This window comes from Seriola dumerili, unplaced genomic scaffold (genome assembly GCF_002260705.1).
Source record: "Seriola dumerili isolate Sdu_G_001 unplaced genomic scaffold, Sdu_1.0 BDQW01000043.1, whole genome shotgun sequence".
NCBI lineage: Eukaryota > Metazoa > Chordata > Actinopteri > Carangiformes > Carangidae > Seriola > Seriola dumerili.
Window position 1 is genome coordinate 495,540 of NW_019174298.1, and position 21,314 is coordinate 516,853.

Consider the following 21,314-nt stretch of genomic DNA (forward strand, 5'->3'; position numbering starts at 1 on the left):
TTTTTTGACATTTTTATGCTTTACAATATTGTTTCATTTGATGCCTTACCATACTATCACGTTTTTATTACCTTTTATGCCTTAATATACTATGATGTTTTTTTGACATTTTTATGCCATACTATACTATGACGTTTTTTGGCATTTTTATGCTTTACAATATTGTTTCATTTGATGCCTTACCATACCATGATGTTTTTATGACCTTTTATGCCTTAATATACTATGGTGTTTTTTTGACATTTTTATGCCTCACAATGGTATTTCATTTGATACCTTACCATATTATTACGTTTTTATGACCTTTTATGCCTTAATATAATGTGATATTTTTTTCCCATTTTTTGCCATACTATAACTATGACGTTTTTTGGCATTTTTATGCCTCACAATAGTATTTAATTTGATGTCTTACCATATTATTAAGTTTTTTGAAATTTTTATTCCATACTATACTATGATGTTTTTTTTTTACATTTTTAGGCCTTACTTACTATGTCGTTGTATCCATTACCATACTATGACGTTTTTATGACCTTGTTTTTATGCCATATTATATTATGATGTTTCATGAAACATTTTTTGCCTTAATATCCTATGACGTTTTTTGGCGTTTTAATGCCTCACAATAGTATTTCATTTGATGTCTTACCATACTAAGACATTTTATGACTTTTTATGCCTTACTATACAATGACTTTTTATGATTTTTTATGCCTTACTGTACTATGACTTTTTATGCTTTACTGTACTATGACTTTTTATGCCATACTATACTGACTTTTTATGAATTTTTATGCCTTACTATGCTATGACTTTTTATGACTTTTTATGCCTTATTGTACTATGACTTTTTATGACTCTATATGCCTTACTACACTAAGACTTTCTTATGACTTTTTATCCCTTATTGTACTATGACTTTTTATGAGTTACTATACTAGGTACTTTTTATGCTCTTTTATACCTTAGTATACTATGAAATTTTTATGACTTTTCATGCCTTACTATACTATGACTTTTTATGACTTTTTATGCCATACCATACTATGACTTTTTATGCCTTACTGTAACATGAAGTTTTTTTAGCTTTTCATGCCCTCTTGTAGTTTGTTTTTTTTGTGAATTTTTTTGCCTTACTATACTATGACTTTTTATTCGGTACAATTTTATGCCTTTTTCTGTCTCAACATACACTTTGTTGTTTGTTTGTCCTTTTTAAAACTTACTATACTATAACTTTTTATACCTTACTATACTAAGACGTATTTATGACTTTTTATGCCTTACTACACTAAGACTTTTTTATGACTTTTAATGCCTTACTATACCATGAAGTTTTTACAACTTTTTATGCCTCGCTATACTATGACTTTTTATGACTTACTATAGTATGTCATTTTTATGCTCTTTTATACCTTACTACACTATGACGTTTTCATGACTTTTTGTGTCTTGCTATAATGTAAAATTTTTATGGCTTTTTATTACTTACTATACTATTACTTTTTATGCCTTACCATAGTATGACTTTTATGCATCACCATACAATGAGTTTTATGCCTTACTGTAGTATGACTTTTTTATGCCTCACCATATTATGACCTTTTTATGCTTTTGTATGTTATGACTTCCGAAACATATATGACATATATTTCCCCATATCAAGAGTTGTGATACCACATGTGTCACGTATAAGAGGATATATAATCAGGACATACATACATAATCTGGATATATGAAGGTATAGGTTTAAATTAACATGCTTATTAAAATTCTATGTTTGTATTTGATTTTTAAAATAATTTATTATTAAATTCAAACATACATGTTTATCTATTATATTTACATATATAATATGAACATATACTGACAGGTTTTGGGATGTAACAAGTCTATAATATAAAGAGACATACTTAAATACATGTTTGTATTCGCTAGACATATATGTCAATATATGATATTGTTTGAATTTCTAACAGGTTTCATATGTAATTTCTACATATATGCTATTCTTATGCTATATTTATTATATTACTTCATACTTTTTCTTCAGCATTCCTGAATGTAAATTCAGAACTTATATGTTAATAAACTGTTTGGTTGACGGCATCAAAAAGCCAATGTCCTTGTTTTGGAGGGGTGGCTGGGTTTTTGTGTCCCTACATATGTTGAGACCAAACCTACGCCCGTGTTAGATAGATAGATAAAGGAAAACTGCAGATATTAACCACAATTGCTATACTCAGAAAACAGTAGCATGTCTTTTTTTGTTTTGTTTTTTAGAAATATTCATTTTATTTTGCATATTTGTTTTAAATGTGATGTATGGCTTGGGTCATGACTACTAAGCACTGAGAGACTCCAGTACTATCACTAACGCATTTGTCTGTATTCTGCAAACAAAAAACAAAGAAACAACTCTGACCAGTACAATGGGCTGGAGAAGGAGCTTGGTCCTCACACTTGTTTATACTGCATCACTCTATTTCTCTGTCACTCACATACACACAAAAACAGACACCAAATACACTCACACACATTCAGCAACAACATATACTTCTTGACACCTACATCCAAACACATTTACTTGATATGTATTGACAGCTATGTAATTTAAGTATCATAAAACCAAATCCAGACTCCTTTGCTCCAAAAGTTACAGGTCACATATATCCTAATAAGCGACTGCAGGAATGTCATGTGATGACTATTATGTTGTAAGTGTTAACAAATTCTCTCTCAGTAGCAATATAAAAACAATATACCAGTGTTGTCGACCTTATTCATGCTTATATTTCATCATCATAATTGCATATTCTGTTAAACTGTGATTATCACCATGTAATAACTTGCCAGCGGTAGACAAAGGAACAAAAGGGAGTACAATAACCATTTTGTTCATTTGAGATGAGAGACAAATAAAAATGACAAATTGAACCAGGTACGGAGAGAGAGATCTCTAAGGCCATAGACAGAAACATAACCTTGACGAGGAGGTAATTGGACCTGCGTTTCTGAAAGAGGAACTGGCTCCCAGCTTGGCTAATGTTCAGAATTCAGCTCAGTACCTTTGGAGAAACTGCAGCTGCAGCATCATGTCAAACAGACATATTTTTTATAGTCTTTGCCGATGCACTCGCCAGCAGTCAAACTGCCTCCAACCTCTGCACTGAGGGTCAACGGTAAGAGGCAAAAGTCCAGAAGATAACCAGTCATCTCATTCTAGTCCCTGACTTCTCCCATTTATGAAAAACATTCAGATCGTATGCTGATGACAATAGCAATAAAACATTTATTACAACAATAATATATATAAAAAAACAGGAATGAGAGTGCTTTCTAAAAGCCCTTTTGATTAAATCACACCCTCTTCCTGGTTATCCAGTCTCATCCTGATGATGCCACAGCTCCACAGCCAAACAGTTTTGAATCGTCATTTCAGCAGCTTCAGCTCCACTCAGAGCTGCTCACTGCATGCGGTCAGGCTGGTGCAGAGGGTAGTGGAGGAAGGCCTGTGGGGCGGCAGACACAGCGGTGAGTGCAGCCAGAGGAGGATGGATGGCAGCCGGAGGCGTCGCGGATGCAGTGAGAGTGGGCGCCGGCGTGCCGGGAGAGAAGCTATAGCCGAGGTAGCCAGCAGAGGGTGACGGTGAGGGGGTGTAGGGGTACTGCTCCAGTCCTGTAGGGGCGTAGTGGGTGTAGGCGGAGCTGTAGTCCAGGTAAGGGGAGGCAAGCGCTGCTGCTGTGGGGCTGAGCTGGGACTGCAGTACCAGGCTGGGCTGGAGGAACGCCTGAGGGTAGACGTACTGCTGGGCCAGCCTGAACACACAGAGAAACAAGGGTTAAAACCAGAGAATGTGAGTATTTGTTGGTTTTCCAGGCCAACTATTACAATAAACTATTATAAAGAAATGCATACCTTATATGCCAGCTTGGACTCTGAGAAATTACAAGATCACACAATTAATCATTTAATCAAGAAATGAATCATGATTAATCGACGATGAAAAAAATCATAAAAGATGTAGCTGATATTTTAATTGACACCGAAGAATAAGAGAAGTGTTTGATACATAAAAAAGGACAATTACACACACATAGGCCTGACCTCATTCATACCCACATCTGAATATCCGATGGCAATGTCAGAGAAATCTGATTTATGTGTGTTCAGAGCTGCCACTCCAGAGTGTCTGGGTGAGATCTGATCTGGTGTCATTTAAATGACAGTAACTAGAGACAGACACATGTTGCACGTTTAACATAAACAAACAGACAACAGTTTCCTCAGTAACTGCTCCCTTTCTTTATATCCCACATATAGAAACCCTGAGTCCTCCTTTAAGAGCAATTAGCAGCAGTGTGGCCTTAAAATAGACCTTCTCCCTTGTGTTTAAGTTTAATTAGCACACTGCCTGAGAAATTTAAAAAAAAAAAACACTTTGTTCCACATGAAAAATCAATATCATTAAAAGTGAAACACTGAATAGAAAATACTTTTGATCACAGTTGGATATATTTAAAAAAAAAAAATAAAACAGTGATCTCTGAATGGAATGGTTCTGAAAACACATACACACCCACAACCTGACACAACAGATGCAGTGTATGACATCATTGGTACTCTGAGCAATAATGAGGGGAAAAAGCGCTCTACTGTCCTCCTGTATTCAGTCATGCCCTTGCCTGAGGCTGCTCACTTAACCTGAACTGCCTCAGTTACATCTGGCAACAGCAACAGTGATAATATCAGAGGAACTAGGTTATGCTGCTGCGCTTAAGTAAAAACAACAGAACATGACAGTATTTAACACTTTCAGTCCCGTGATTAGCGCCTACAGTCAAAGCCATTAACCTGCGGTAACCTTGTCACTGAGTCTGAACAGGTGATCAGAGCAGCGAGAGGCGGCCTGCTGCTGCTGCTTACCCCTAAACAGAGCGAGGCAGGGATCAGGTGTGCTTACACAACAAACACTGAGACTAGGCCTATTCACACCCACTCTGCTGTATACACAACACACACAGGCACACACCAGTATGTGTAGTATGCCTGCCATTGTATTCCAATGCAGTGTTAACTTATTTAACCTTACTTAACTCTTCTCTAAACTTTTTGCTTTTAACGCTTTTAACCATACTGTGTGCTGTCGAGGAACCACAAAGTCCCAAATACTCCTGTGAAATTTCTAATTGACCGGCTTGAAAGTTGGATAAAACATTTTGTCTGAAAATCTCTGTGTTGGCTTGTTTCCATAAAACCCAAATTAAATCATACTTAAATATTATATCTATTTAACCATGAAACTGGTAGCATCTTTGTGCTAAGCAAAGCTAAGCTAACCTGCTACTGGCTATAGTTTCATGTTTACTGGACAGACATGAGAGTGGTATCAATCTTCTCATCTAACTCTTGTCAAGAAAGCAAATGAGCAAATCTCCCAAAATGTAAAACAATTCCTTTAAACTAAGTGAAAATGCCATAGTCATAGTCATACGCAAAATTTTGGCCAAATTATATAGTTTGTTGATTTTTGAAGTGAAACGAAGTAAATTCCACTCCTTCAGCAAAAACAGATTATAGAGGAGCTTTTCTTCAAAATATTAATGTACTGTTACTTTCTATTTCATAGACTTATATACGAGAAAGTCATTACTTAGTAGCCCCACCTTTGCCAACTGTTGAGTCTGGGGGTTGCACTATTCTGCTTTACGGTTGTGTGGCCGCCAGCTGCACAGCAAACGCTGCACAGATAGGAAGAAGCATGGATTCCAGTAAATATCAGCATATTCTGGATGCAAATGTCCTGCAGTCAGTCAAGACACTGAAAGTGAAAGAGGCTGGTTGCTACAACAGGAAAAAGATCCCAAAGCAGACTTCAAAATCCACCATGAACTACTTCAAGAAACAGAAGCTGAAGCTCTGGAACGTCCCTCAAAGTCTCCTCACTTCATCATCATTGAAAATATGTGGGTAGATCATAAACATTGCTGTGTGTGAAAGATAGCCAGCCTCTTAGCTGCTACAAAAACCATTTGAAGCTGTGATATCTACCAAAGGTGGGGTTACTAAATACTGACTAAGTACAGAAATATTACCAGCAACATGTACTAAACTTAACAAAAGTAAAAACACAGAAAAGTAGCCTGTGACTGACGTATTATTACATATGACATTATTTGATCGTTAATGTTGATGCATCAATATGAAAGCAGCATTTTACTGTTGTAGCTGCTCAAGGGTGGTTCCCAACCCAGGGGTTGGGCCCCTCCAATGGGTCACAAGATAATTGTGTGGGGTCTTGACATTTTTTCTATTCTTTGTCAAAGCCCAAAACTCTGAGCCCAGACTGCTTTTTGTGTAAGAGATCACAATCTAAAGATGTTAGAAACCACTTCTTTAATCTTTAATAATGCAGTTTATAAGCTTTTCATCTGTTTTGTATGTAAAAGTTATAGCCATCAGATAAATGTAATGGAGTAAAAAGTACTATATTTCTCTAGTGGAGTAGCATTAAATTAAGATACTTAAGTATAGTACAAGAACCTATACTTAAGTACAGTAGTTGACATTTTCATTTTAAAAGGCGCCTTGAAACGAAAACATAAAATTAAAAATCAAAATCTCCATCCAGACAAACGTTTTAGCTCTGTATTGGAATTTATCTCTGTCCATACCAATCCATCTGAAAACACATATCACATGACTATTCACGTACACTGGGCTGGCACTTGCCAATGTAAACAGGAAACAAGTTGTCTACTCAGCAGGTGGTTGCTTATTGCAAAAAATACTACAAATGCAGAACTGTAATGACGAAAAGTAAGACCAGAGATTTCTTTTCTTACTGTGTATATGGCGGTCAAGGCGGCAGAAAACATAGATTGGGAGAAGGATGCGTCATAACTGTCTGCATTATCGTTTTCAAATGTCTCAGTTTCTGCCTTTCCAGACTAAAACCCAACCCTGCAGTTTTCAAACTAAAATGGGCTCAAAGTGGCAATCAAAAAAATCACGCACACTGTCTGACTTGCAACAAACTTCAAGAGCTTCATCAGACCTTCATTTGCCTGATGAAAGTCTAGGATCAAAATGTTGCATTAAATTGTTTGTTGCAGAGTCAGACGGTGTGCAGAATTTTTTGATTGCTACTTTGGATCCACTGAGCCTAATCCTACGCACCTGCCTCACAAAATAAATAGATGTACAAAGTGTTCTCCTGCTTTGAAACTAAAATGGGACACCAGTGTTTCCAAAAGTCTCGGTTTTAGCAGCTCCAGAGCTCTGGAGTAGTATGGACATCTATCAACATCACCCTTTTCCAACTGAGCCTTGTCCTACTGTAATAAAATTCAATAAAAAACACATGACTAAACCACAGATGCATTAATCTCTCATGTTGAATAGTTGACTCCATCGCTCATAGCGAGAAGCTGATTGAGAAAATAAGTCTTGGCCTGGCCAAGAAGGCAGCGCCCTGATAAAGATAAAATCTGTACATTGATGACATACAACAACATAAAGTTAAAACAAAACTGAAGCTAGTGACGCCCCCCTCCCTACTCCTCTGTATCCCTTCTCTCCTTGCTCACTCTGTTAGTCTCTCCCAGAGCAGAAGTGCAGTGTCATTCCCACGGCTGTGTGCTGCCGCCTGCCTGCATCGGCCTGACTGATCCAATGTGACAGTGGCATCGTACGAGAGGGAGCTGCGCCTTGCCTCTCTCCTCCCCGTGCCTGGCATCATCGCTGGCTGTCAAACACACATTTATACATACACACACACACACGCGCACACACACACACACACACACACACGCACACACACACGCACACAGGGGGGTGTAGACAGACGAACACTCATACATAAATTACAAAGCACACATGCAGAAAGAGTGAAAAACAGGCCTGAATGAAACGAGTATAATACACAGTTAACAGGTCGTGTGTAGTCTGTTAAGCAGCTTAGAAGACGATATGGATAAGTGTGTGTATGCGTGGGAGTGGGGGGTTCAGACATGGCAGGGCTAATTGGCGCAGCTGCATGGGCGTACGTTCACTAACAGACCCATGAGAGCAGAATAACCTCCACTGACTCCCCTCTCCCTCCCCTCTCTGGGTTTACTCCCTCACAGCCAGCTTCCTCTGCTGCACTCCCCCTCACTGTCCTTCCTCAGAACCTGGCAGCAGGATAAAAGAGATAGGATATACCGAGTAAAACGAATGAAATAAAAGGAAAATAAAAAAACATCCGCAATTTTTTTTAGCGAGGGTCGAGGTCAGGGCTCCTTGAGTGAGGAATGAGCGGGAGGGAGAAGAGAAGGGAGAGATGCTGAGAGGTGAAGGATCAGCCATCATATCCTTCATGCCTTAGGACAGCCATGCTTTTAATAGTTCAGATGAGGGATGTGACGAGGGTGAGTCAGTCAAAGATACAAACACACATTCATTGAGACGCACACAGATGACCCTACGTCCTCTCTCCATGAACACACACACACACACACACACACACACACACACACACACACACACACACACACAAAGCTTGAGGGAGGGTGAACGATAGAAAGGCCAACATCAGCGCTGGACGCTCAGCTCTCATGTCAGCAATCAAGAACTGCACTTAAATTTGATTAATGCAAATAGGCTGTGTGATAAGGAGCATTACGTTTAAAGTCATGACAGTTTCAGTGTGTCTTAGATTGTATGTGCTGAAAGTGTAAATCTTGCAAATGAACATATGTAATGACATAAAGACTAAAGACATTAATAAACATAAAGACTCTTGTATGTTTGTTGCACTTGAACGAATAATAAATCAGGTGAAACAAATATGTAAAATTCAGAACGCGATTTGCATTTGATTTGAACAACCTTTTTGCAAAGAACAAGAATTAACCTGACTTTGAGCTAGCTTGGCTTTGTTTGTCACTTTCCTTTGTTGTCTGCACTTGACGTGTGCTACTAAATTCTCCTTACTGCATGATTTCTCTTCAGCCAGCATCAGAACTTTCTCTTTGCTCTAGTTTGTTTCTTTTTTTGTTTCCATTTTTAGTCAATTTCCCATTAGTTCCTCCCAGTGTATCTATCAGAAATATATTAGATTGTTGTCATTTTCACATGTTAATTTCTATTGGATATATTCAGGATTTCAACACAAATAAAACTCGCTTAATAAATAAAAAAATGTATTTGCATAAATAACCTTTGATGCAGCAGATTTTTTTTGTAGCCTTCCCCAGATCTGTGCCTCAATACAATCCTGTTTCTGAGCTCTGCAGGCAGTTCCTTCACCTCATGGCTTCGTTTTTTGCTCTGATCTGCATTGTCAGCTGTGAGACCTTATATAGACAAGTGTGTGTCTTTCCAAATCATGTCCAATCAGCAGAATTTACCACAGAAACATCAAAGATGATCAAGAGAAATGGGAAGCACATGAGCTGAGCTAGATTTCAAATGTCACATCTTCAAACCAACCCAGAAACAATCAATTTACATTGATATAAAACAGCAAATCCTTACAATTGAGAGGAACCAGGTAACGTTTGGCATTTTTGCCTTGGAAAATGACTTTAATGACGATTAATGGCATTGTGCCAGCTCCAGCTCTGATCGTACATGTGTTTAATCAGATCATTAATCATGTGATTCAGATTCAAACCAAAAAATTAGCAAATCTTGGATTTAGACCAAGTTTTATCCAGTTCTGAGTCAGCAGCTGTTTGTTAAACATCAAGCATCTGCAGCTGCTTCACAGTCAAAGTCTTCTACCTCCCTGCTTCCTGCTTTTCTCTTGTCACATTTCTGGCAGTAGAAACATTGTTCCTGAGAGCCGCCTGCAGCCAGAGAGTTAATCTGAAATGCTAAGTCACTGCCGGTTATAAATTGGCCTCAATCTGTAATTGTATATTCTTATGTATGTTCTTATCAGCATCCGTTTATGTCTCCATAAAGCACTGCAAAAGGAGAAGCAGGAGCTGAGTTTAGTGTTGAAATGCACATTAAAAAAAATGCAGATCAAAATGTGTGTCATCTTTAACAGACAGCTGAACAAAGTGGGAGCTTTCAGGGATATGAACAGCTTCTAACATGATCTTTTAAAAAAAACATTTCAAATTAGGCTTTTCATGCGACAGAAGTGCCTCTCCTAATTGGGTCCCTGGGTAAGTGGAATATACACCTGAGGGTTCGCCATCTACCTAAACCCCCCAACACACAGAGAGGAATAACTACAGGCTGAGAGAGAGGAGGAAAGAGAAAAATAATTCAGAGGGGGAGGAGGGCAGACAAAGAGGAAACTGAAAAAACAAGAGACGTAATGTGGAGAGAAAACAGTCGAGGATGTGAACGTATTATAGGAGTCAACATGTTGGCGCCCAGAGAGGCTCTTTTATGATGCACTGATGTTTCACTGAGGAACATTTTTCACTCGACCATAAATGCATTTCACACACAAAAATGAGCCCCAGTGTCATGTCTACCACCAGCCACAGGTGTGCTGTTAGTCTGTGCCCCACCCCCACCACCCTCCTCTCTGTTCCCACTGTCTGTCTCAACAGGAAGTACCCCTGCCACCGCCCCTCCACCTTCCACAGCCTCACCAAACATCCATCTCCTCCTTTCACTTTCTTTCAAAAAAACAAACCAGAACATTAAAAAAAAAAGAAAAAAAAAAAAAGAAAAAATCTCACTTCTGCCAAACAACCACATTGGGCGCTAAAGGCAGACCAGACAGCAGGCAGCCATGGGCGACAGATGCCTCCCCCCTCCCTCGAACGAGAACCCCCCCACCCCCACCCCCACCCTTCCCTCCCTCTCCCGACTCAGCTGTAACTCAGAGCTACATTTGGCATCAGCTCGTCCTCTGTCATCTTAAAACTTAAAGCAAATACGCCAAAGCAGCAGACTGAGTTCTGCTTTGTTTGAGTTTGCCTTTGTTATTTGCTGCTTACTGTGTGTGAGTGAAGAGGCAGCGCCATGTGTGAGTGTCAGACCCTGAAGCCCCCCGGGAGCCCCACAGCAGTGAAGACGGAGGTGACAGACAGATTTAGAGAGATTTTATGTTTAAAGGAGCAGTCTGACATCTTGGTAAACACGTAAATACACTTTTGTGAATTAGATGGGAAAACTGAAAAGCTTCACTTAGCAATAAGATTGGTAAAAGGGGTGAAAAAGCTGGTTTGGCTCTGCCCACAAGTATAGGTCACTGATTAACATACTGTATCTCGTTTAAAATGACAATTACAATACAAACAGATTAGACAAAGAAGATTCAACATGTTAATTGGTGAGTTTAAATGTGCTGTTAAGTCGGTCAGTATCATTATGTGTTATTCATCATGAGCGATGAGTTTATTTGGGAGTTAATGTAGGTGTTATGTAACATAAGAACAATCCACTTCTATTCCAACAATTTATTACTATTTCTTTGGCAAACTCTTGTGATTTCTAGGACTTCACCGACACAATCTGCCAGATCTGCAGGCTGGTAGTACCGGCCAGATGTGACAGATCCACATTAAGTACAGTTTCTTCCTCTATGACAGTTATACAGTACAATTCAGTTTAGCTTTTGTATTTATTTACCTTTGTTGTTTCTTCCTGTATCTAACCATGTTTCATGAGTTTGTGTTGACTTTGAAATGCTATTGTTCTGTCTTGAATATCTGTCTCCATTACAACATGTTTTAATATCTATGGAACATTTATATATGAATTCCCTGCATACATAAGTGTGTATTTGTTGCACAAAAATAATAAAAACAAAAAAGTGACTAAATTTTAGCAGCATGTGACTTTACATAAAATGATAACAGTGAGTGAAGTATAGAGATAAGGAAAAAAGAGCACTGGTATCAGGCTCATGAGAGAAAACATTAGTTTGGTACATTTGATGGTGAAATTCGTTATCAAGTGCACAGGCCTGTTTAGACCTTGAGCTATTTCTTTTAGATGTCTCCTAAAAAAAAAAAAAAACTCCCTCACTTTGCCAAGAAATGTCTGAAGCTGACTGCAGTCATACTGATCATGTCAAAGACACATCGAGCCTTGGAGCAGAGAGATCTGATCTGGACACATGCGCCCTTTGCAGGTACGAAAACTGAAAAACATAATGGATTGACAGGCTGTAGGTTTATTTATCCCTTGTTTAAAGGTGTCGTTTTTGTCTGAGTTGTATTTGAATTTAGACAAAGAGGCTGCCCAGATCTTTTCAAGAGGCAGCTTAACCTCAGGTGTCTTCTTATCAGCTTGATTCACTGTGTTGGATACAAAACGACTTCAGTGATTTTCTACACTTACCAGAATGACAATGACAAACCACAAAGAGCTTGATTTGCTGGGTGTTCATTTTACATGCAGGTGGAGAGAAAAATACAGATGGTGACAGTGGCAGCAGTTTTAGTTTCCTGTTGTGAAGACGTGAATATGCCATTCATTTACAGTACAACACCTCTTGCAGCTGTGCTGTGCTGAAATCTCCTGAGGTTACAGTTGTTAGTATCGCTTCTTCTTCAATAATTCTTCCCTAAACAAACCATCAACAATGGATGGATTTCATGTTTTGTTGAAAAGGAAAGTGAATGTGTGTAGTGCTGAAAGGATTAAACAACACACTGAAGAAAAAAGTGCCTGGATTCACCTTTTTATATATATACATATATATATATATATGTATATATATTGATTCTTCTTTGATCAGCTGACAAATCATCTGTATAGATATAGATATATCTATACAGACGATTTGTCACATTTGTCAGCTGATCAAAGAAGAATCAACAAATGACCTGACAGTGAAAATCATCTCGCACTGCAGCAGCTCCTGATGTGGGTTTGTTCAAAGAAATCAGAGATGCATTTAAAATGACTGTCATTGTATTACTTCAAAAATAAAAGGTTTATGGGCTGTTTTTAAACATTTTATTAATAGTTAAAGAAAATAAATTACTTTCACATTAACATTTTAACTGGTAGCTTGATGGCTTATTGTAAAAAATCCTCAACAACATTTCACTGAATTCTTCTCCGCTTTAAAAATAAGCCATAAAGTCTGCATTCACCTCATGACCTGTCAACCCAAACATTTATTTATGCTTCAGAAGAGCTTATTACTGGTCTGTAGTAAAGCATCAATAAATCACCTTTGACACGCCAGTAAAATTACTTATTGTGTGCCTTGTTGTAAAATGGCAGCAGCTTGTGGAAAAAGGTGAGAATCAATTTTATTTTAAAAATCAGTAAACTTTAGATTATTTTCACAATTAACTGATTAATTGTATGTACGACTTGTATTGTCCAACCAACAGTCCAAAACCCAAAGATATTCACTTTGCAATGACACGGAGCAGAACAAAAGCCTCCTAGGTAGACAGCTTAAACACACAACGGTTTCACACATCTAAATGCTTGAGTGTGCAGGTGTTTCTACTCTAAAAGACAAACTGCCACCCTGTGTGTGTGTGTTTGCCTTTCAGGCGTGTTAGTGTGGTGTTGGTGTTACAGGTGATGCTTTCCCTCTTTTGTGGTGTCAAAGCTGCGATCCTCCCTGGAAGCAGAGATTAAAAGAGTGAGTCGCTCTGCCTCGAATGGCCGCCCTCACTGCGGGAGGCTTTCAATCAGCCCATCATCACTCATTCATAGGCTCATCTGGGTCAGCCTCAATTCCCTCATCACTCATTCAGAAATTGAGGACTGCAATATTAATAGCACTCAGAACAGTTGAGGTTTTTAATGGACTTTCCTGTAGCCGCAGGATCAGAACTTGTCGTCCTGCAGCAAGTCAGTTCGAGGAGATCTTTTCCAAACCACCACATCCCGTGTGTTTCTTAAAATACCTCTAAAATACAGAAAAGCCAGTCTGTAAAACTTACAACATGAGTTTTCCACAAAGAAACCGAGCACTCTTTTCCTAAAATAGCAAATATTTCATTTTGAAATGACATTTGCAAAGTCGACAGCACTCCCACATACATACATACAGAGAGCTGTGACACCGGTTGACAATATCCTTGTCTAAGATCACCTAAGCAACAGTGATACACCGAATATCTGAGTCAAGCCTGAGTAAGTGCTGTCAGGAGAGTTGGCCATGCTCAGCTTACACAACAAGAAGCTTCTGGGTTCGACCTACAGTGTCTCTCTACTGTCTGTAGCAGCCCTGGGAGTGAATCACCCTCCATGCTTCACTCAAGGACTGAGTCATTAAGGTTTCCTTTGGTGCTCACGCTGAAACTCAGGGAGACTGGATGAGGAGGCGGGCGCCCTTCACATGTAGATTACAGTCAGAATCCAAGCAGGTCGAGCTACTGAGGAACTACCACCACTGTTACCATTCTGCTCTCCAGTGCATTAGGAGTGGGCGATATGTGCAAAACCCTTTAACACTGTGGACGTCGATTTATACTGCAATATTGATATAAACATAATGTAATGTGATATAGAGACTGTTTTCGGATTAAATAACCAAACAGGAATGTCTGGGACTAATTCAGCTAATTAAATACCTGGCAAATCAAGGCACTTCATCTCTTTTAGGGCTGCATCTAATAATTATTTTCACTATCGATTAATCTACCGTCCATAAAATGTTTGAAAATGGCAAACAACGCCTGTGAAAAATTTCCATCAGATCATCGCATTTGAGAAATTAGAGTCAGTAAGTATCATTTATCATTGCAGCTCTAATTACATTTACATTACATCGCCGGTTAATTATCTGTTCGAGGAAATGATGGGTTACCTCTGTGACTCGAACGCATACAAACACATGAGAGGCACAAACTGAGGCTAATATTGTACATGAGGCATCAGGCATGTGTCGTACTTTAATTATATTCTCCATGGTAACCCTGTTCACACTCTTTCATCCTACTATGTGATATTTCATAGAGCGCTGGTAGGCTAAGCACAACTCACATCTATGTAGGTTCTTTATTGCTTGGTCTCATTACTGACTAGGAGACTGCAGCCGTGCACTCATTTATGTTCATGTTCTTTCACTCACTGTGATAGTGAGCCGTGATCACAGGGAACTAAAGGTCTGCAGTGGATATGGCTTTGCTAGATGTGTGTCAGTCTGTCTTTCCTGAACTTCCTTCACGTTAACCTCACTGTCTGCACAAGAAATCAAAAGCTGCCCAATCACAGTTCTTGCATTCTCCACTTAGTTCTGTATCACCGAAGTCCAAATGTTGCCCTGACGTGTAGTAACGTTTCTGAGGAGAAGCACTTCAGCTCCGGCTCAGTCTACCTGTGTGACCCCTGAACAAATCCAGCCCTGATACACCTAGAGATATTAAACAGGTGTAAATATAAACGACACGGCAAAATCTCGGACAGTTGACAATTTCATATTGCTCCATGGTATGTATTATGAAATCACACAACCCTACATCCAGTCAATGCAAAGTTATGCAAAACATTGGTGCAACAGCCTCTGTGTGAAGAAATAGATGAGAGGTAAAGGCAGCAGTGTGTGTGTGTGTGTGTGTGTGTGTGTGTGTGTGTGTGTGTGTGTGTGTGTGTGTGTGGAGAGGAAAAACAGAAGGGATGGATGGAAGTTTGACCAAAGGCTGAGGCTTGTTGCCTCAGTGAAGCCCAAGTCATGCATGAGTGAAATTCAGAATTGAGCTTCTCATGTGTTTAATGGACCAGAAAGACAGAGAGACAACAGAAGACAGATCCAAATACAATGTACAGATAAAGATAAGGAATGTGTGTTTGAATCGCTGCAGAGTTCTAACAATCATTTGTGCTGTGACAACCACTGGGGCTTTTTCTTTCTCTCACACTGCAGAGTGTCACTAACTACCACAACCCAAATGGAGAACAGGGAGCGAGCGCTCACAAATGTCAAGGACGGAGGAGTGAAATGTATTGTGTTGAAGAGGAGGAGGCAGGTGAGGGAGAGAGGTGGAAATAGAGGTATTGATTCTTCTCCATCTTACCCATATTGCCTCTGAGCCCACGTAGGATGGACTTGCTGAACTCCGACAGAGAGACCTGCAGACAAAGACAGAGAGCGAGAGAGAGAGAGAGAGAGAGGGAGAGGGAGAGTTGGGATATTTTAGCTATCGGCAGCACACACAACGAAAGAGACGAGCAGACAAGGACAGAGCTGATTCTCTCCCTCTCTGTCTGTGCGTGTTTGTCTCAGATGTTAGCATGTATACCAGGGTATCAGAGACGGACAGTTATTCCCTCAGCATACACACATGCTCCAAACACTCGCACAAATAATGATGCACTCTCTTGCTCACAAACATCTGTGACCTCGCTGCCTCCAGAGTTCACCGGGAATCAGCTGAGGCTGAGTAAGAAAGGAGCAACTTCTCCTCCTCCTCTCTGCCCCTCCTCTGACTTTATTTCTACATTCCTCCAGCTATTCACTCCTCTGTTATTTCTTCTTTTGCTGTACTGCCATGACTTCATCAACCCTCCTCTTTTGTTCAAAACGCATATCGAAATGCACATTTTCTTTCTACCAGGACAAAGAGGAGACAGACACTCTGTTATTTCTCACTCTTAACAGTCCCATCCCCTCTCGCTCTTCTTGTCCTCTCCCTCCTATTCTCTCGCTTCTCTCAGACACAATAACAAAATACCAAGCGCTGCCATCTCCCATCAGCTGCATGCTTGGGGAGTTGCGTCGCAGCGCTGGCCCAGGAATAAGGACACACAGTCAGTTGTTGTTGGCGCCGCTGTTTGTCAATCACACCTACACTCAACGGTATTTCAGCTAGTGAGCTTTAAATGAAGCAGCGAGGGAGAGCTGCTGTCAAGGTCTGGTGTGCACTGAAACGTCGGAGAGGAAGCACAAAAGCATGTACACTGGTGGTACACTGATAAAGCCCCGTGGCATGAAAGCTGTGCATTAACTCAAGTACACAGAGGGCGAATTTATGGTGGGAATGAGCAGAGACAGTTGGCTGGGTGATGAGCACACCAGTGGTTTTGCATGTTTTATTCCACCAACCTCAAATTATTACATTTATTTATTGGTTTTTAGATTCGTTTCCTATCTTCCAGGCAGCTGTTGGTTTCAATTAATTTCAGTGACGCATAAAAACAAAAAGGACAGACTTGAAAGTCCATCACAGTCACGATTTAGCTGCCTTTATTATTTTTTCATCAAAGTTACATTATCTTCTTATAGTTAATTTCCATGCACACTAGTGCCCCAGTTTGAGTCTCATCCTGGTTTTGATACCTGATTACTCATATTTCTCTTTATTTTTCGATGTACTAACTAACTGCATAAGCTGATGACACACCTGCAAACTCGGCAGAGAAAAAGCATAAACCTGGACAAAGTATTTACATACGACATTATCTATTCTAGTTTCTATTGGAGGATTCCATCTACCATATCCAAGTTTCTGAAACCAGGATATTGTGTTTACATGTGCAACACATAACAGAGAAACTCAAAACTCATCATACCAGGATACTAATGCACATGTAAACACAATCAGTATTGTTGCAAGCAACGAATATTATGATTTTCCTGCTGGTGTGTCCCTTCCTGCGCTGTGTGGGATGCTGGGACATCCCAGATGTGAGAGCAGCGTCTGAACATCATCTGTTAATACAAGAATGTAAAAAAATCTTTTCATGTCACGGCATCCGTGTTGTTTGTCTTCCAGGTTTAATCTCTCCAGAGTGTAAAGTAGTTTGTGAATGTTGTGCATTCCTGCAGCTGAAGTGTTGGATGTCAGTGTCACTAAGCAACACCATTAAAAAACAGTCAGCAGAACATTTTGGTGACCTCATGGTTAAAGACACATACCATGCAACTCCAGTGCCCCATGTTTGCTTCCAGCCGGGGATCATTTTTGCATATCATGCTCCTCTCTCTCTGTCCATCTTTTCTATCTGCAGCTACAGAGTCAACTCTCAAATAAAGACAAAAATATCAAAAAATAATCCAAAACTGTCTCTTCTCTCAAATTCATTACTATTTGATAGACGCATAACTTTGACCTAGATCCAGAGGACTGGATATTTACTGTGGAGGGTTATAGACCTTAAGCAAGTTTCATCGCTTTCAATCACTTTTGTGAAGCCGGCACCTGGTCAATAGTCAATAGTTCTCTTATCATTGACAAATCACTTCAAGACCGACACCAACAGTGAATTGATCCTGTGACTGTTATTACTACTGAACAAGTGTTGTCAGTGCGGTGGGAAACAAAGGGCTTGGGAATGAAAACCACAGACGGAGTAGGGAAGAGTATTCGGAGACAGATCCGAACTACATGATTCTTATGTATTTGGGTAAAACATGGCAAAAAACAACCCGCTGGTATGGCCCTATAGATCCTGTGTGTTTAGCAGTGATCGAACACACTTACTTGTCTGCGAGCTGCGAGGCTTTGCTCCCAGGTATGCCAGGTTCACGTTGGCCTTCCTGCCATCGATGATGGGGTTTGCATCTTTGCACGCCCGCTCCGCTGCCCCCCTGTCCACCATGGTCACCTGTTGACAATGGAACAGCATATTGATTAATATCACTCTTCAGGCTTCATAACTGCATCATGTGAAAGCTTCTGTATCCAGTGTGAGGGGAGTGATACCAACATGAGTGCTCCGATGAAGCAAAAGACCCAGAGCAGGGCGGCCCTGAGGGAGCCCTTTGTCTCTCCTCAAATGATTCAATCTTTGAGTCGAATGCGTGAGGAGACACTGACTCCACAACATGAAGGGAGCAATCAGTGTGTTTTACTGACTAGTAAAGTGGAGCGTCGGCTGTGTGTGAGGTTGGATGTGGGCTGATATGTAGGAGGCAGACTTGTTTTTTTTTCAGACTGGGCTGCCAAGGATGAGATACTGGAATCTACCTTGAGGGAGTGAAATGAGGAGTGGGCAGAAAGCAGTGGGAAGGGGCAGTGAAGGTTAAGACACACACAGCGTGGCCACATACAGGCTTGCAGACAGCTACACCACCAATAAATGGGACACTGGAAATGAAACTGCCACGCTTTCTTTCATTTCACAGCATCAGACTCTGGACTCTTATGCAAACAGAAGCAAGTGGATGGTTTGAAATCGTTGGTGTTGGAGAAGCTGCTACTAAGAATTAAGAGCGCCCAGGGGGAAGTTAGGGTTGAAATGAGCACGGCGTCCCAAAGCAGAGAAAACAACTCAACACACACACACACACACACACACACACACACACACACACACACACACACACACACAACTCACCTCAGCTAATTGACTATGCAGAGGTAGAGATAATTTGAACTGCTTGAGGTCAGTCTAGAACACATTAATCCTCCTCTCCTTATTTCGCTTTCTCTTTAACACACAAACTCACAGTCGCTCATATAAACAACCAAAACCATCCAAGCAGAGGGGGGAAGGGCTGTGAGGGAGGAAGTCAAAATGAAACTACTGCAGCCTTATCTTGCAGAGCCAACTGACATGTCACACCTCTGTGACCAAAGACTAACTCCCCCCTCTCTATCAGCCACCTTCCCCCTCCCTCTCTCTCTTTCTCACACACATACAGCAGAAACTGAGACATCTGTCCACAGCTGCAGCAGCTTATTACCAACTCAAGTGTATCTGTGTGTGTGTGTGTGTGTGTGTGTGTGTGTGTGTGTGTGTGTGCTCATTTGTACTTTGGGGCAGCAGAGATAATTGATGACACACTTATAAAATATAACCTGCTACTCATGCTTCAAGCATGTGACTGCCACCACCAGACACACTGCACATGGCTGCTGTTTGAACAAAGTGCCAGTATGTGCAGCCACCAGGGCCGAGAAAAAAAAATGCTGCCGGAGATTGTGACACTAAGTAGGAGATTTAAAAAGAAATATAATTAACCACAACGATAAGGTCGCTTTAAACTCATTACTGGCTGCAACAGACATGATCAAGTGCGTTTTTAGCCCCCTGACTATCTAATTAAGTCAGAGAGGCTGATAAAACCTTAATTAAAACCAGCATTTCTCTCTCCATGTGTTCACAAGTCCACATTTTCTTCTCCTAGAAAGCAGTTGATGAACTTACGAAGCCGTATCCTCTGGATTTTCCCGTCTGCTTGTCCGTGATCACCACCGCCTCGTCGATGTCCCCGAAAGTCTCGAAATATTTCCGAAGTGAAGCATCGTTGGTGTGATAAGGCAACCCGCCGACAAAAATCTTGGTGTAAGTTGTGTCTTTCTCCATGGTGGGGTGCATTATTTCTAACGGAACCCCGACGAGCTGACCTAAAAACAGCGGTGAACTCATGCGGCTTGAAAAAAAAATAGAGAGGCAGAATGACACAAAGAGAAACAAGAAAGCAGCGGAATAACTTTACGCTCCTCGGCCACTGAGAGGCTATAATAACGATAACAGTGCGTCCATGGCTTATCACGCAGCTTCCAGATGCCTCACATGTAGCTTTTTGGATGTATAGTCCTCTTGACAGGTGTCTCGGACCCTCTTGTCTCCTGTCCCGGAAAAAAAAAGCAAAGTCTTTAAGCTTCGGTGGGCGCGTCTTGCGTGCGCCCACTCTGATCTGGTCCAATAGGCGAGCGGTGCGTCTTTTCCATTGGCGCATCCCGCCTCCTGCTCCACCCTGCTGCTCTCTCACACACTCTCTCTCACACACACACACACACACACACACACACACACACACACACACACACACACACACACACACACACACACACACACTCTCTCTCTCTCACACACACACATACACACACACACACACACACACACACAGGAAACCCCCACATGGCAGCTGAAATACTTAACTGTCAGTGAAATGAAGAAACAGTTGAATTATTTGAAATCTAGTGAAGAGCAGAGAAGATGCCTGTCACCAAAACATGATTCATGACTGATCGCGTCTGTGAGGATTAGGCCTATTTGAACATGTATATTTGTAGAGAGGCTGTGAACGCTCTGATGAGAACAGTCAGCTCATAGCAAGTCAATACAATCACAGAGGAAACTGGAATTTTGTAAAATTCCCAGACTCAGTTTGTACATTTTTGCGCTGAGGTAAAATTAAACACCATGTGCCTTATTGTATTGTATGGTTTTATCACAGTATGATTTCATTAATCTATTTAATTATTATTGTTTATTATTTATTATTAACACTTATTATTATCAGTATTATTACTAATGAGCTGCTGGAGCTTTCCCTGGGATCTATCTATCTATCTATCTATCTATAACTTTAACTACTAGCTGTTTTAGGTTTTATCTGAGCAGATCCTTGGTCTGACACGACCTGCACTCACACAATATTCGACAAATGTTGGTTCCCACAGTTAGAAGAGAATGAAGTAACACTTTTTGA

General features: G+C 40.4%; 1 protein-coding gene across 1 annotated transcript; it reads right to left on the minus strand.

Annotated features, from left to right (window-relative positions):
- Window positions 1-1,903: 1,903 nt before the first annotated feature.
- Window positions 1,904-20,443, minus strand: LOC111217388 (RNA-binding protein 38-like). Its single transcript, XM_022739235.1, has 5 exons — window positions 20,393-20,443; window positions 20,024-20,249; window positions 18,355-18,478; window positions 15,949-16,003; window positions 1,904-3,822 (listed from the first exon to the last, which is right to left on the minus strand). Exons 2-5 carry the CDS (start codon window positions 20,243-20,245, stop codon window positions 3,471-3,473), a joined length of 753 nt encoding a protein of 250 aa, XP_022594956.1. The 5' UTR covers window positions 20,246-20,249; window positions 20,393-20,443; the 3' UTR covers window positions 1,904-3,470.
- Window positions 20,444-21,314: the final 871 nt, after the last annotated feature.

Bases quoted from the DNA above. Each gene is read 5' to 3' on its own strand.
- LOC111217388 (XM_022739235.1), bottom strand. From the start codon at position 20,245: ATGAGTTCACCGCTGTTTTTAGGTCAGCTCGTCGGGGTTCCGTTAGAA. The intron at 16,004-18,354 runs GTAAGTGTGTTC...CTTTGTCTGCAG, and splicing joins GCCTCGCAGCTCGCAGACAA to GTCTCTCTGTCGGAGTTCAG. The intron at 3,823-15,948 runs GTAAGATGGAGA...CTGTGTGTTCAG, and splicing joins TGGGCTCAGAGGCAATATGG to GCTGGCCCAGCAGTACGTCT.